Source organism: Falco cherrug, chromosome 3 (assembly GCF_023634085.1).
Source record: "Falco cherrug isolate bFalChe1 chromosome 3, bFalChe1.pri, whole genome shotgun sequence".
Classification (NCBI taxonomy): Eukaryota; Metazoa; Chordata; class Aves; order Falconiformes; family Falconidae; genus Falco; species Falco cherrug.
In genome coordinates, this window is record NC_073699.1 from 90,880,055 (window position 1) to 90,895,980 (window position 15,926).

Genomic DNA, 15,926 nt, shown 5'->3' on the forward strand with positions numbered 1-15,926 from the left:
TCCAGGCAATACACTCTATCTTCTAGACCAGGGTGAAGAAAGCCCAAGCAATTCAGTACTCTAGTGTTTGTAGAGCCATAAAAGGTCGTATCTCTTATTCTCAAATTATGTCTCCTCACTCAACTGTTAACAGTATTTTCTCCTATCTATTCATTCTCACAAAACCATAATACACACATCATGAAGCTTGAACAAGTTTTCTAAAATACTCCTTGGGCTCTGAGTGTGTTTGCTCGCTGTATTTTTGATGGCAGGCTTTCAAATACTCACTGTTCACAGTAATGCCTCAAAACAATTTTAGAGGTAGAAAAACACAGCCAAACTTCAATTCAAAGCGATTTTGGGGGGTTGTTTTGTTTAATTCAGGTCCTCATCTGACTTCATAGGACATTATCACATTTTTGGTGAGGCTGAAAATATTTTCAAGAACCCCTTCACAGTGCTGCACTACATTTATTTCAAATCCCAATTTAACAAACACTTCCCAAAATCGGTTTCTCCAGGTAAAGCTAGCCTATACTTAACAGACAAATAACTACTGATACAAGCTATTCTCATTTAGAAACTATGCCCTTAAAACTGCAAGGGACAGATAGAGTTTCAGAGAAATGGCAGAGATCTTTAAGCACAAACTACCAATATTATGAGTCTCAACATCTGCATTATTCAGCTCCTGCAGAATATAAAAGCATTTTTGAGGTTACAGTGTTTACAAAATATTGAAATTATTTTTTTTGTAAGGTCTGAAAATAAACTTAACAATCATAACTTCTGTAAAGTTTCTTTTGAAAGGGGCTAAAAGTTAGTCTTAAACATACACAGACAAAGATTCTTTCAGGCAGCTCAATTTTAGAAGACTACTTCAGCAAGAGTTGGCAGAACTCACATATCTGCATTATTTTAAAGTAGAGATCAGTTTTGTTTCAGATTTTCCATTATTTTGTTCCCTTTGCCTTGATTGGGACTCCAATCAGATAAAAAAAGCTACTCTGCTTCACTGCAGGACTCACTAGAACACAATAATACATTTCAAGTATTCAGCACAGAAAAACTTGATATGGGCCTAATGAGGTTAATTTTGTTTTTAAACAATAATCTTATCTGTAGAAGCTGAAACACAAAAACCCTTATAGTGTGACTTAAATAAAGCATTCACTCAGTGTGAGAGCAATTGACACCACACCAGAGTAGCACAGAAAGAAAACATAATTTACACTCACACGACCCCACCAAACAGCAGAGAGGGAACCTGAAACTGGTCATATGTTTGAGTTCATTAAACTCTGAAGCACTAAGTCAAGATTTAACACTCCTACCAAAATCAACACAGTAAAAGCAATGACTGAATTTTTGCTACTTATTTTCCATCTCCAGAAGTGAAAGTTTAAAAGTTGATGAAAAAACATGCATAGACTGAAAAAATTATTTATATACCTCCAGCTCAAAAAAATTCTGAAGATCTTTTTTCTACAAGCCACTTCTATTTTGGGTACTAAGCTTGACAGACCTGTTTTTAGCCATCAAGCCTTCCAAGATGTATTTAGGCATACTGTTCTTCAGTGCTTTAAAAGTTAGAAGAAACACTAACTCCAGTAAGAGACAAAGCAGCTTGAACAACTTGCCTCTCAGAATGACTACTGAATAATTTAAGAAAAAAATTAGTTTGTAGCTGTCAGCCTTAACTAGGCCTATATATTGCTTTATTTCTAGAACTCATGCATCTTTTTCTGCCTTGCACATCCTCCAAGATACTATACTTTTATCAGGTTTTCTTCTCAGGTGCCTCAAAATAACATCCCTTCGGTATACCATAAGAAACTACTTTTAAGCATATTTTTAAAAGCACATTTTTCTCCAGCTCTGGAGAATTTTTTAATTTTAAATTTTAAAATTTTAGTTTAATTTAAATTTAAATTTTAAAAGCACATTTTTCAGCTCTGGAACACACATTTTAGCCGTGTTAACTTTATCCCAGCCATCCATAAATTATTTTGAGTGACAGCTGTAAATATTTCAGTTAGTTTCATAAACCCCAACAAACCTCTTTTGAAATACCAAAACAGAGAAAAACATTTACATTATTTCAGGCGAAGAACATTGAAAAAAATAGTCCTTACTGTAACTGCACACAGAAGTCGGCAAAAATGAGTCTCTCAAAATTAAGAAAGGCAGAATCTAGGGTTTGAACGACCTTTAAACTTTAAGCCACATGTAACCGCTACCGATCGCCACTAGGGGCCGCTACAGGACACCCGTAAGCATTTCCCTCCATTTTAAGGGAAGCGGCAGAACACCAGCCCATCAACTCTTAACAAACTCATGCTAAACATGCTTTAACTCCCCAGAAATGAAAGTACACAAGATTTCTTCAAGGGTTCCTAATCCCACCGGAGCAGCAACAGTAAGATTTTTTTACTCGCATTTTTATTGGGGTCTGAGTCAAATTTTAAAGCATTTTCAATATAATGCCATTTTACCTTATGCTACAACCAGTTCACACTCCACTAGTTACTCTATTTTTGTGTATCAGTAACATAAACCAGTACGTTAACGAAAGAATTCAAATTTTATTGTAGGACAGAATGCAAAATTGAATACACTATTTACAAATTTACACAAATTAACAAGAGACGGAAAGCCAGTCTTTTATAGCATACTATCATGATATGAACAGAATAGTTTGTCGTCATAGTACTGAATATTGCTTCTAGACTTCTGTATTACCGCAACATGTTGCCACTATTTTATTGCCAAGATTTCAGCAATATTCTGCTCTCAGTAAAGCAAATAACTCCTAGTGAATCAACTTGATGCAAACAGCGCTCCTATTAATAGGAACGGGGCACGATTTACATATATATATAAAAAACCAGAACAGAAACCAATGCTGATCTTGTTCTTCATCATGTCTAGTAAGCTGAACTTCCTTGGTTAGCTAACAGTGCCTATTGCTACACTCAAGATTCAATTTGAGTTTCTTGCCAGGTAACACACAAGGTTAACAGCTTCACATCGTCTTTTTAGCAGCAGTAACTCATGACCACCCGTGCCCCCACACTTCCCAGTTTCAGGCCTACCAGGCACACTTCCTGCTGGACTATGGCTCACCCCTGCCGGGGGCACGGAGCCCAGGCCGCCCAAGCACCGGCCCGGCCCGGGACACCCCGCTCAGCGCTGCCCTCTCCAGGCAACCCCACACCGGCCCAACCAACCAACCCAGGGTGACGGGGAGCTGGGCCCTACCCGGGCGCTGCAGCCGAGTCCCACACCCCACCACCGCCCTTACGCCACCGGGCGGACCACCGCTGCCAGGCCACTAGCCCAGCCAAAGCTCTCCGGAGGCCAGAGGGGCAGGCCTGCGCCTGCACCTGCCCCCACAAGCAGAAACCGGATGCCGAGAAACCCACCCGGCCGCAGCCCACCCCCACCGGGGCACCCGCGGCCCGCGCTCAGTGCGCAGGCGCCAAGACTCACTCCTCTCCTCTGCCGCGAGCCCAATGGCTTCCGCTTCCGCCTGTCCCTTCCCGCTCCTCGGCCACACCCCTGCCCTGGCGCCACACGCGAGCCCCGCCCCTCGCAAGGCACCTCCTGCTCCCTCGGGCCCCGCCCCGAGACCCCGCCCGTCTCTCGCGTGCAGGGGGCGGGCGCGAGGCCTGGACGGGAAGGGGCTGAGTGCTGGGGCGCTGCTCGGGGTTGGCGGGGGGAACTCTCGCGAGAGTTGGGACCCGGAAGCGGTAGTGAGGCTGGTGGGAGGCGGCTGAGGAGGCGGCGGTGACGGTGGTGGGAGGGAGTCGCTGTTGCTGCCGGCGGCAGCGCCCGCAGCGGCGAGGGGGGCTGGCAACGGCCCTGGCCCCGGCCCTGGCACTGGCCCTGTCAGAGGTGGCTGCGCCGGTGGCGGTTCCGCGCAGGCTTTGCCGAGGTAGCGCCTCGGCAGTGGTCGCGCCGTAAGATGGCGGCGGCGGGCGGCGGCAGCAGCGTGAACCCCTTCCTCAGCGACTCTGAAGAGGACGAGCCCGAGGAGTCCAGGCCCGGCGGCGGCGGCAGCAGCAGCAGCAACGAGCCGGGCGGGCCGGCATACCCGCAGCAGCAGCAGGAGGCGGCGGCAGCCGCGGGGAGCCCCGAGGAGCTGCCGGGTTTGCGTGCGGCGGCGCCGGGCGATGCCGGCGGCGGTGCGGGGGCGGGCGGCGGGGTCGGCGCGGGGGAGCCGCCGCGGCTGTCGATGGACGCGATAGCAGCGCAGCTTCTGCGGGACCAGTTCTTGCTGACGGCGCTGGAGCTGCATACGGAGCTGCTGGAGAGCGGCCGGGAGCTGCCCCGGCTCCGCGATTTCTTCTCCAACCCCGGCAACTTCGAGCGGCAGAGCGGCACGCCGCCCGCCGGCGGGGCCCTGGGCGGCAGCGCGCTGGGGGGAGCAGGCGGCAGGGAGCCCGGCTCCGGGCAGCTCAGTAAGTGGCTCGGGGGAGGGAGTGTCGGGCCGGGGGCGGCGGGCGGTGCGGGCCGGGGGCCTGGGGAGGAGCGGCAGCCGCCGCTGGAGCTGGGCAGGGGCGCCTCACGGCGCAGCCCTCGCCGGTGCGTGTCGGTAGGGCATTTGGGCGGGCGGGGAGAGCGTCTGGCGTCGCTTTTTGTTTGCTGTCCCCTGCGTGTGGGCCTGGGGGGTGCGTGGGAGCGGGGCAGCCGGGGGCTGGGGAGATGGGGTGCTAGGACAGATGTTACCTTGGTCCCGCTCACGTACCTTATGGAGCCTCAGCCTTCCTGTGAAGGTCACGTGTGTGCCAAACGTGGGAGAAACATCAGGGGTGGAAATTTCAGCCTTACTTTTTAGTTGTGTTGGGGTTTCTTGTGCCTTCTTCAGTGCCTACGGTCAAGAGAGATGTTGTGTGCTGTTAGGAGAAAGAGCTGGGTGTTAAGGCATGGCTGCTAAATGTAAAAGTCTGAAAACTGGCAAAAACGGGCTGTCAGGAGCCAGCGTGTTATTTCTGCTGATGCACTGGAATGGTTATGTCATCCAGGGATGGGTCTGAGTTTCGTAGGTCATGCACAATTAACACAATGTTTCCTATAATTAGTGCTGGCATGTTTACTAAGTGTCTGCAGGCTTTGGCTAACCATTTTGGGATTTGGAGTTGGGGAGCAGTACATATACTGAGTTAGTATAGCTTTTGGGAGAAAAAGTGGTACAGATATTAGGAAAATAGTCACGTAGCTGGCCCTAAGAGCTTTTGAGTTTTAGTATCAGATGACTTACAGTAAAATCACTTGTGTGTCTTATCAACGTTAATGTCAAGAAATGTAGAGTTCTGAAGAGGAGGCAGCTTGTGGAAGTGGCATTGAGACAGAGAAGCTGGCCAGCCACCTGACTTTTGAGGATTTAATGAACTAATGGGAAGGTATTGAAATGAAAGTTGTTGTGGTTAGTGGACAGTTGAAAGACTATTTATGTGTATTCTAAGACACCTAAAGTTATTTTGTAAGCAGTCCCGTATTTTTGTTTGTTTTAAAAAATGTTTCTAGTGTTGCGAAGCCATGCAGTTAGACTTAAAATTTGGAAAGAACTAGTAGTATCTAGATGGCTGGGATAATAGACTGTATCTAAGCTTTCTACTTGTTATTGGTTTTCAACATCTTTTAAAAATGGTATGGATTTTTTTTTTAATAATTCATGCTGTTTTATTTATATTCTGGTTATCTTGGTTATGAACGCCTAGAATTTCATACTTGGTTTTGTCCAGCTGAGATCTTCGGTGTGGCCATCTTTATGATAAGATTGGTGAATGTTGCAAAAACTCGTTCTTCAAGGCTTCAAACTGATACAAATTTCTGTTTCATTAAAAGCAGCTTCCTTGGGGATTCCAATCAATTCATCTGATTGATTAAACATTCTCTTTTCTTTGTTAACATGATAAATTGTTTCCACTTATTGATAATGTGTGTACTCCAGTAGAATTAAAAAACTGCAACCTGTGTAACTGGTGTTGTGCATGCAAAAAAAATGGCCAATGTATGCTTCTGTGAGAGCATAGTAATGATTATTGTCCTGACTTGCTGAATGATAGATAGTGATGGGACATCACTGTTAAAAAAAAGGGGGGAGGAGGCAGTGGGAAGAGATGTGTGAGGGGGCACTAGAACTTATTTTGGAGCAGTTTAACAATGTCATGTGTTAAATATCATGCTAGACGTTAGGTTAAAGGTTAAGTGTCGTGAAATCTGATGTGTACAAGGTTAGAGAATGCTTTTCAAAGGATTTTTTTGTCTCAACAAGGATTCAAAAGGCAGTTCACGTTGAGTGACATTGAAAGGTGACAGATCGAGAACAATGAAAAAAAGATTTTTTCTATAGCTCAAGTAGATTTATATTTTTTTTTAACTTACTGCCGTCAGACTTTCTTGCAGTCTGGAGTCTAGCACTGAACTATCAATTGTGACAGTGCTGTTCAGCCTGCTTCTGGTTAATGTCAGCAAGAGATGATGGTCTTATGCCTCTGAATTTATGCTAATTTCCAAATGTTAAAAAACAGATTGCAGAAGACTCTTGATAGGCTGACAATTATATGGTCTTTGAAAGAATTCATCTCTTTTTCCCTCTTAAGCATCTGGTATTGTTGGATTTAGGTAGAAGACTAAGGCACCGGTCAGATGGAAAAGTAAGTTTGGATAGTTTCTGAAGGTGGTTAAAAAGTTCAGTTTTGTTGAGAGGTCCAGTCTGTTGTGCTCACATTTGTAGATCCTCACATGAAGACTTGTGGAGAAATATATATGAGTAGTTCAGGTACCTTCTCTCGCTTTTATGTGCCAGAAGGTATCTGAGAATAAACCAATAGGTTTCTTCATAGAAACTATTGATGTAGAAAGTAGCAGAGTTTGGAATGATTGTCACTTCAAGGTCAGTAGAATGTTATGCTTCAGTGAATAAAAATTCTTAATGTGGTCAGATTAAAAAAGAAGCAGCTTTTTATTTCTGTTGATACCTAAAGTCAGAATTTCTTCTTGGCACGAGCTTTGTACCTGCTCTTCCCTGTCCCAAAGTTAGATGAATTTCTGTGGGTTTTACACTGAGGTTTTTAATAATCTGAGTGGATGGAGAAAAAGTATGACTGTCAATTCTTATTGAATGTGAAGTATGTTTGGAATGCCGCCTGAGGATTTCCACAGAGCAATAGAAAGCTTTCATACTCTGCATTCCTATACAGAATGGGAGAATTTCAGTGCAAGTGTTCATTGGCACTTCTCAGAATCCTTTTAGGCAAGCTAAACTATGAGTGCATGCTGCTATTTCTTTTTTTTTTTTGTCTTTCTCTTTATAGACTGCTATGAAGAGATTCAAATGAAGTTTCATAGGATTTAAAACAACTAGCATCATGTGGTCAGCTAGTGACTTAGAAGCTGGTTTGTCTTTGAACCATGTTTCAGAGCACTTGGTTACAAAAGCAAACGATAGATGGCTAGGATTTCTTAGTTTTTTGCAAAAACACCCATCCATTTTCCAGCAGTGGTAATGTCACTCCTGCGAACAGAGATTAAGATATACTGTAATGTAAAATATGGAAATGTATATTGTATCTAGCAACTTTGCTCTTCTAGCCTGAAGCAAATTCTTATTGTGGAGTCAGCACTGTGCCTTTAGATGCACAGAGCTTGTGTAGTCATCCTTCATGTTCAGTATCTCTGCTAGATCTTCACAAACTTCTATGACAGCTTCTTCCATTGGTTTCAATAGCAGTGCCCTCCACATCTGCGAGACCATTTTGGTATGGTTTGGAAGTCTCTCCTTCATACAGTGTTCCATATCTTTTACAAGGCTTTGGTTAGGACCTACATATTAAACTTGAATTTGTGTCCCCTTGCGTATCATCTTTGCATAAGAAAGTACAATACAAATTGAGACACTTGAAATTTAGAAATAAAACTGGCTCAAATGTCTCATCCTCGTTCCTGAACCTCAGATGTTTTCCTGTATATACGTATGACTAGAATTCAAGCTTGGACATTGTGGGTGAAGAAACCTTTTTGGTTTTGGGTTGTTTTTTGGGGGTTTTTTTTATGTCTTTGATTGCTATGCTTGGCAAATGCCTTTACTGAAGGGAGCAGCTTACACATAACTAGCTTTAGTCTTAAAATGTGCCTTCATGGCTACAAAAGTTCAACATTCTCAAAGATTTAAATAGCTTTAATGAAAATCATAAAGAAGGGGCTTGAATATTTAAGTTGCATTTACATTTTTCAGGAGTTGATTTGTTTCTAGTTATTTCCAAAATAAGTTGCTTATAACTTTCTGGGAACTTGATTCCAGTTATATTAAGCTAATCTGTGAGTACAAAAATATAATAAATTGTTGCTACTTCTTCATAGTAAGCTCCTGGCTTTGCTTACACTGTGAGATAATTTTTGTTTGTTTCAGATATTGTGAAGTATCTCTGGTTTTGTTTGTAACCTTTCAAATTCAGAAAAGCCATGTGGGAAGACTGTATTGATTATGCCTTTGTGATAAAGGGGTGTCTTGGTGACAGCTCTCAATCCTGAGTTGCAGACACTGTAGCTATATGTAGGCCCTTGTCATGACCAGTCTTTCACCAGATTTTTGTTTTGTTTGAATATATAGCAGAACAGAGCTACCTCAATAAATATCATTCTAAGAAATATAGGAAACTGGAAGACAGATAACCTCTGTTGTTGTAATGGCTAGTTCTTTCTTTGTTAGGTGTTTTGTTGTCAGTTCAACTCTTTTGTTTGCTGCTTTTTAAAGGTAAGCAAAAAATGTATACTTGTCTTGGCTGCCTTTCCAGATGTTGTGACATGGAATGACAACTTGCGCGTAAGACACTGGTTTTACTACCCAGTTTGGGAAAGGTGCTCCTCTTAGTAAGGACAGGATGGAAAGGTGCAGTTAAATAGGTAATCAATGCTGCTGGTGTCGGCAGATGGGAAAGACTGAATATTGTCTCGTTAAAAGTACAGAAAACAGTTAGAAAGTAATAGGTTTGTATGTAATGCTGAAGGGCAGCTGAGTTCCTTGCAGACCTGACAGAAAACACTAATGCCTGGATGAGACCTGAGAGGTTTCATAGTGCTCTGATGTTGGCTTTACTGATAGAGAAGCCACGTGAACTTTCTTCAGTTGTGACTGCTGTAAACCCTTCTCCGTTTCACTGACGGGTATTTCTGAAAAGTTTTCAGTGAGATGTGCTTCATAGCTTAAGAGTGTTTTAAAGACTTCTGCAACTGTTGGAGTTGTCAGATGAATGAAACCAGGTCTGCTGGAAGCTGTTTCTGATGGATAAGTGGATAGCTTAAGCTTTGGCTGCTATCTGTGTTGGGGTGATTTGGGATATAATGGTAGATACTTCGGAAGACAGGTTAGACCCCCCCCTGTAAGGGTATAACTACACAAAGAAATAACAAGATAAGGTAGCATGAGGTAAGCATGACGTTGATGGGCAAAGGAGGACAGACTAGTAGCCACTACTACTAGGCAGGCAAATATCAAGTTATTACTGAGTACCAAGTGTACCATAGTTTACCTTGTAATGTTACTTGCATGTTGTTGTTCTCCTAGAATGTTTGCAGATATGCTATGGGAATTTAGCTGCCTTTTAGTCCTGACTTGCTGTTCTGCCCCTGGGCTAGTTACTGTTACTTTTCTATGTTGGGGAAGGCAGAAGTGAAACTGTATATAGGCATTGCAGTTACTATGGGTGAGTTCAACCATGGCTTGGTTGAAAGCTTCAGCAAAGCAAGCAGGCTTTATGCTGAAGCACACATTTCCTTCTGACGGTATTGCTGTTAGGAAAAGGAGAAGTTTTTTTGAGGGAAGGGAGACAAAAAGGAAAACAGCAATAAGGTTAGCTAGAGCTTTGCATTTCAGAATCAACCACTGAAAGCTTCTTTAAGCTCCCCTGTTTATAATTTCAGTTCCATATATGTTATACTGAGTTTCCTATTGCTTTTATTCCTCTGAAAATGATCTTTTTTTTTGACTGGAGATGTGACTTGTAAAATTTCCAGCAAGCACTCTCTCAGCTGAGCAGAATTTACATGAGCTTCATTACCCGATATAAGAAGATTTGTCTGGTGTTTGCAAGGAAGTTGTGATCAAGAAGGTATTGGTATCAGCTGTGTTGGAAGCTGTGCAGGCCATCATCTCTGTTAATTTAAAATTTGTAAATACTGGACTTCTGTGTTATATAAACCCAGAATTACTGGAAGTGTGGGAAAAAAATCTTCTTCAGGAAGTTCTCATACTTTCAAACTAAGATTTGTTACAAATTCTGAATTAGGTAGCTATGTATATGGAACTATTTAAAATATATCATGAGAAGTCTTTTTCCTGTCAGTATATAAAGACAGGTCGTAAAACCATATGCTGTTGTATGTTCAAAGTTATAACTCTTTATCTTCAATGTATTGTCTTTGATTTTCTAGTGTATTGTAAAGATTCAGGTTTGAGAAACTGAGTTGAACTCTCCTTGAGCATAAGCTAAAACTTTGAGTGATTCAGTAAAGGTTGTAGGCCTTGTATTTTTATTTATGATGCATGTGCCTGAGACATAGCACGAAGTATATTGACTTTGTTGGATGAAAAATTAAACAAAAAAATAATTTAAAGTTTGGGGCGGGTGTGAGGGAGGTGTTGGTGGGTTTTTTTTTTAAGACCAAGCTGAAAAAGCCTTTGAGAAATACCGAACTCTTTACCCTGGTGCGCTGTAGGGGAGAAGCAATTTACTTCCTCCCTTCCTGCAATATAATGCTGCATGATGGTGACGCAACTGATTGGTTTGCTGTTGAATTAAAGGAAATACTCTTACGTAAAAACTCCCAGAATAAGAATTTTGTATTTACATAACACCTACTTTTTCATCGTGGTTTGAAATTGGAGGGGAAAGTGTGCTATCAGCTGGTTTGTTTGTTGTTTGACAAAACTGTTGTAGTAAGAGAAATTATGGCAAAAACTGTCACAGAATTACAGCATGATTGAGGTGGGAAGGGGCCTTTGGAGGTGTCTGGTCCAATCCCCCTGCTGAAGCAGGGTCACCTACAGCTGGATGCCCAGGACTGTGTCCAGGTGGCTTTTAAGTATCTCCAGGGATGGAGACTCCACAACCCCTCTGAGCAACCTGTGCCGGTGCTCTGTCACCCTCACAGTAGAAAAAGCGTTTCCTGACATTCAGAGGGAGCACCCTGTGTTCCAGTTTGTGCCCGTTGCCTCTGGGCCTGTCAGAGGGCACCACTGAGAAGAGCCTGGCTCCGTTCTCTTTGTGCTCTCTCTTCAGGTATCCATACACATTCATGACATGTCCCCTGAGCCTGCTCTTCTCCAGGCTCAGCAGCCCCAGCTTTCTCAGCTTCTGCTTATGGGAGAGATGCTATGGTCTCCAGTTGCTAGTTTTAATTTTTTTTCCTTTTAGTAATTTTTTAATTCTTTACAGAATCCATGTGGACACACATTGTTAAAACTTAATGTCATGGTTTAAACCCAGCTGGCAGCTAGGCACCGCACAGCCACTTGCTCGCTGCCCCCCACAGCAGGATGGGGGAGAGAATCAGAAGAGTGGAAACCAGAAAACTCATGGGTTGAGATAAAGGCAGTTTAATGAGACAGAAAAGAAAGAAAATAATAATAATGAGGATAACAATGATAATAATTATAAAAGAATTAGAATACACAAAACAAGTGGTGCACAATGCAGTTGCTTGCTATTCGCTGACTGATGCCCAGCCAGTTCACAAGCAGCAACCCCCGGCCAGCTTTTCCCCAGTTTATATACTGAGCATGATATCATATGGTACAGAATATCCCTTTGGCCAATTTGGGCCAACTGTCCTGGCTGTGTCCCCTTCCAGCTTGTTGTGCCCCTCCAGCCTTCTCACTGGCAGGGCCTGAGAAGCTGGAAAGGCCTTGACTTCATATAAACACTACTTAGCAACAGCTAAGAACATCAGTGTGTTATCAACATTATGCTCATCCTAAATCCAAAAGACAGCACTGTACCAGTGACTAGTAAGAAAATTAACTCTATCCCAGCCAAAATCAGGACACTTAACTGGAAAATTTAATGCTATCCTGAGATAAATATAGAAATCATAGAAAGAGGAGCAGACTAGAATTGAAATATGAAGAAAACTGAGAGAATACAATGCCTCAGAATTAAGATGGGTATTATCTATACACTTTTAAGTAGTCCCTCAGCAAAGACAGCCATTTAAGGATTAGATTGATACAATTTTGCTTGATGTCAGGGAGTATAAAAGAAAGCTGGATTACTGTGGAAAATGGAAAGATCCTTGTAATGAAAGTTAATTGATACATTTTGGGAAATGCAGTGCTGCATCTTCAAGCATATGGAGTGACTTTGATGGCATTGATGCTTTCTGATTTCTGCTGAAGCCAGCTGGAGTCTTGAGCTGGAAGATGTACCTCTATACCATGTTTCTCCCTTAACTTTTTTTATTTTGGGAAGCTCTGGTAGCTCAAGCACACTGCAGCAGATATGTATGGAGCAAGGCTGGGTTTGATGCTTTCCCCAAGGTCGTGTACCCCTGGACCTCAGCATTCACTGCAGTAACATTCAAATGCCTTTGTGTAGGACTGGCTAATCTGGATACTGCCTGAGGCTGTCTATGCAGTAAGCCCCCCACAAAAGCAGTGTGTTGTTGGTATGGCTTTTCATGGTATCGGCTCAGGTGCATCTGTATTTTAACACACAGTCACTGAATTGGGTTATTTCTATACTAGGATGCAAGATCTGTTTTCTACATGTACTTTAATCTTTCTCATGAGCATCTGCTGTGTTCCTGTCATGGGACAGAAGGTTATCTTTTTGCTGCGATGTATCTGCAAAGTATTTGTTTTACATATCTGGTGATTGTTGGGGTTTGGGTTTTTTCCTTTTTTCCCCTGCTGTTCTTGGCCAGCAAGCATAGGTTAGTTTTCTCCAAGTAGCTTTAGGGTTTTTACCCTCATATACTTTCTATGAATTTTCATAGCTTGTTAGTAATATGAAGTAGACAAATGTATTGATCATCTGTTTTCAATCTGATTTGGATTGCCCGCCATGGACTGGTATTATCTGGTAGTCTTGAATGCCCGTTCTAGGTAATTGGTAAGTGGATTGTTCTGACAGCTTAAAAGTTAATGTTACTCTTAACTTAGTTTCCTTTTCATTTGATGATGCTCTGAGGACTACTTTTCAGAACCTGCCAACTTTGAAAATTCAGCAGGTCTCATTGGGTAAGAATATCTGGGGGAGAGCAAAAGAGGCACTTGCAGTTGCTAAACAAGGTCTGCTTACAGCTGTTTCTTCCTGCATATAACCATACAATTCATGTAAAGCCTGGCTTAAACTGGGAAAGATTTTGTCCTAGTATATGGAATATCTGGTGGAAAGCTGCTCTGATCTTGTTTGGGAGGGATTCACTTTGCACTGCTTCTTACTCCATATGGATATTAATCAAAACCAGATTTCCAGTAGCCAATTATTTGATGAGTTTAAAATGTGGTTAGCCAGCTATTTCGCTCCTCAGCTTAAAATACAGCAACAGTCTTGTTTCAGGGTTACAGGTATTTTTCGGTACAAGTAAACACTTAGTTAGAGATGCAAAATGAATTTGTTTTGTAGAAGGGTAGTATCATTATTACTTCTCCTTGAATGTCAAGGAAAAAGATAGAGTGCTTGGGCTTTGTATGCACCATTTGGTTAATTGTTAGTACATGATGATGGTTTCCTGTGATCTTGGTGAAAATACGACAACTAACTGGCTGCTTTACCAACTAATAGTTTTTAAAATCAGTGTAGATGTTATGCTTATGTGAAGATCATTTAATAATTTTTTTTGTATAAGACTGAAACTTATTTCTGCTTAATTCATGTACTGTAAAACTATGGTGAATGTGATCCCTCTTGGTGTCCCTTTAGGTAAGCTGATAAAAATAAACTGCTTTTACCATCAGAATGAATGAAACTTAACCGTATGTCAGTAGAAGGGATTTATCAGGGTTTTTTTAGATTATTTTACATTTTCCTCCTTATATAGTTAAAGCTGAATATGCCTAGGGAACAGAAGCTGTCAGCAGAAATCTGCATGTTATACAGGTGACAGTTCTAGGAATAATAAAAGAATTAAACCTTTCTTCTGGAGTGAAGCAATATTTTAAAAGATTTTATAAGTTAATAAGCAAAACATGGTGATGAACTTGATTTCTAACTTCACAAATGAAATTAAAAACATTGCATTTTCCAAAAAATTGATTAAAAAGCTTCTTAGCTTTTTGTATATAATATGAATCTTAACTTTCTGATTTTTTTAATGCTCTTCCAGTGGTAGAGGTCAGAGACAAGAACTATACGTAGTCTCTCCTTTGCTATTCCAGTCTGTCTCCTGGCATTTCACTAGTATGAACTACAAAAAGCCTAAGCCTATTTCACTTGTTTTCTGTGCACCTATGGCACCCTCTTCTTCCATATTGCAGTGATGCCTTTCTGGAGTTGTTTACACCTGATTGTCAAAATTGTTCTTGTGGTGTTTTACAATTTCTGAGACATGAAATGGACAGCATTATTTTTTCACTATTCACTATGAAAGCTTTTACAGAAAGGAATTGCTGATTAAAAAGAAAAATGTTTTAATTCAGAAATGCTAGAGAAGGTATAAAATCCATGCACAGAAGACTGTTGATAAGAATGTGCATGTCATGACATCAAAATACCTTCCCACTGGTGTGTCACATCGAGGTTTTTTTCTAGAAAAGGAACAGAATTCAGCCAAAGTATACTTCCTTTTCGGCGGTTTCCCCATGCAAGATTCTGCTTTGTTATTCCTTGCCAAATAACTCAAACCTAAGATTTATGATTTTTATTGATAAAAATAAAAGTGAAGAAATATACATTGTTTTCTGTAAAAAAATAGCATTTTTCTTTTCCCCTTTCAGTTCAGAAAGTAGTTCTCTTTTCTGAAGACTTTAGTTGAAATACTTCCACTCATTGTACTGGAGTACAACCATTTGTGCTTCAGAAAGATGGTGGTTTCACATTCCTCGGGTGAGCTACATGGCTGAGCACAGCCCTTCCGTTGCCAGTTACTGTCCTTCAAACGGCCCTGCTCATTCTCCTGGTGAATGAGGCTGTTGCATTGCCACCAGGGAGGTACCATTTTCACCCTCTGATCTTTTGCTGAGCAGGTACATCCATTATGGAAGCATAACGTTGGAGGTTATGTTATTCCATAATTGTCTGGATTGTGGCATTAGTCTTAGGAGATAAACCTCTGCTGATGACTGCCTATGAAGACAGTGGTAAGGAGTAAGGCAACAGATATAGTTACCCCCACAGTGGCATTTTAGGTAGGTGAAGTGATGGGGGGGCTGCCACTGTTCAGCTTTGGGCAGCCTTCAGCACAGCCCTGCCAGGCAGCACATGTGTGCCATGACTCTACTGTTGATATATCTGGCAGGTTTGCCAACCCTCACCTTCCTGGGTGATATTTTCAGTCAACTGTCTCATTTAGCTTTCTCTTCTCACCTTGTTATCCCATGGCTGATACCTTAGTACGCTCTGCCAGAAATCCCTCTTTGCTGTTTAAGCTCACTGTCTCAGTTCCTGTGCAGCGCTTAACTGTTCCTTGAGAAATGTCAATATGTTGTGCAGTAATGGCTCCAGAATTCATCTCGCCTAGTCCCAGCAGGGCAAGATTCAGGTCACTAGAGCTGCTGTGGCAGCTGATAGAAGCAGCAGGTCCCTTTATCCATTTTCCTCTCAGCCTTGGCTCCACAGCAGCTGTGCCTTGGGGCAGAGACTCTGGTGTAGCCCAGGCACGGGCCGTGTGGCACTACAAGCTTTGCAGTATGAGTGCAAGGGGGGGAGCTGCCATTTGGACCTCACCGCGCCTGGCTGAGGTGGAAGCTCATCTTTCCATGTGGGCAGCAGAAACAAATA

General features: G+C 42.3%; 2 protein-coding genes across 5 annotated transcripts in view; one reads left to right on the forward strand and one right to left on the reverse strand.

The window, feature by feature from the left end:
• The window catches only part of PIGN (phosphatidylinositol glycan anchor biosynthesis class N), a 106,915-nt gene extending 103,344 nt beyond the window's left edge, over positions 1-3,571 (reverse strand). Inside the window, exon 1 of the mRNA XM_055704642.1 lies at positions 3,475-3,571. The gene's annotated coding sequence lies outside the window, so the exon portion shown is untranslated. The remainder of the gene's footprint in view (positions 1-3,474) is intronic.
• A 183-nt stretch (positions 3,572-3,754) lies between these two features.
• Positions 3,755-15,926, forward strand: part of RELCH (RAB11 binding and LisH domain, coiled-coil and HEAT repeat containing) — a 78,995-nt gene continuing 66,823 nt past the window's right edge. For 2 of the 4 annotated variants that reach the window (XM_055703873.1, XM_055703874.1), the window contains exon 1: positions 3,755-4,445. In XM_055703873.1, the coding sequence (XP_055559848.1) occupies positions 3,950-4,445 (496 nt within the window). In that variant the 5' untranslated portion in view covers positions 3,755-3,949. The remainder of the gene's footprint in view (positions 4,446-15,926) is intronic. The other 2 variants (XM_055703876.1, XM_055703875.1) reach the window with 2 other exon arrangements.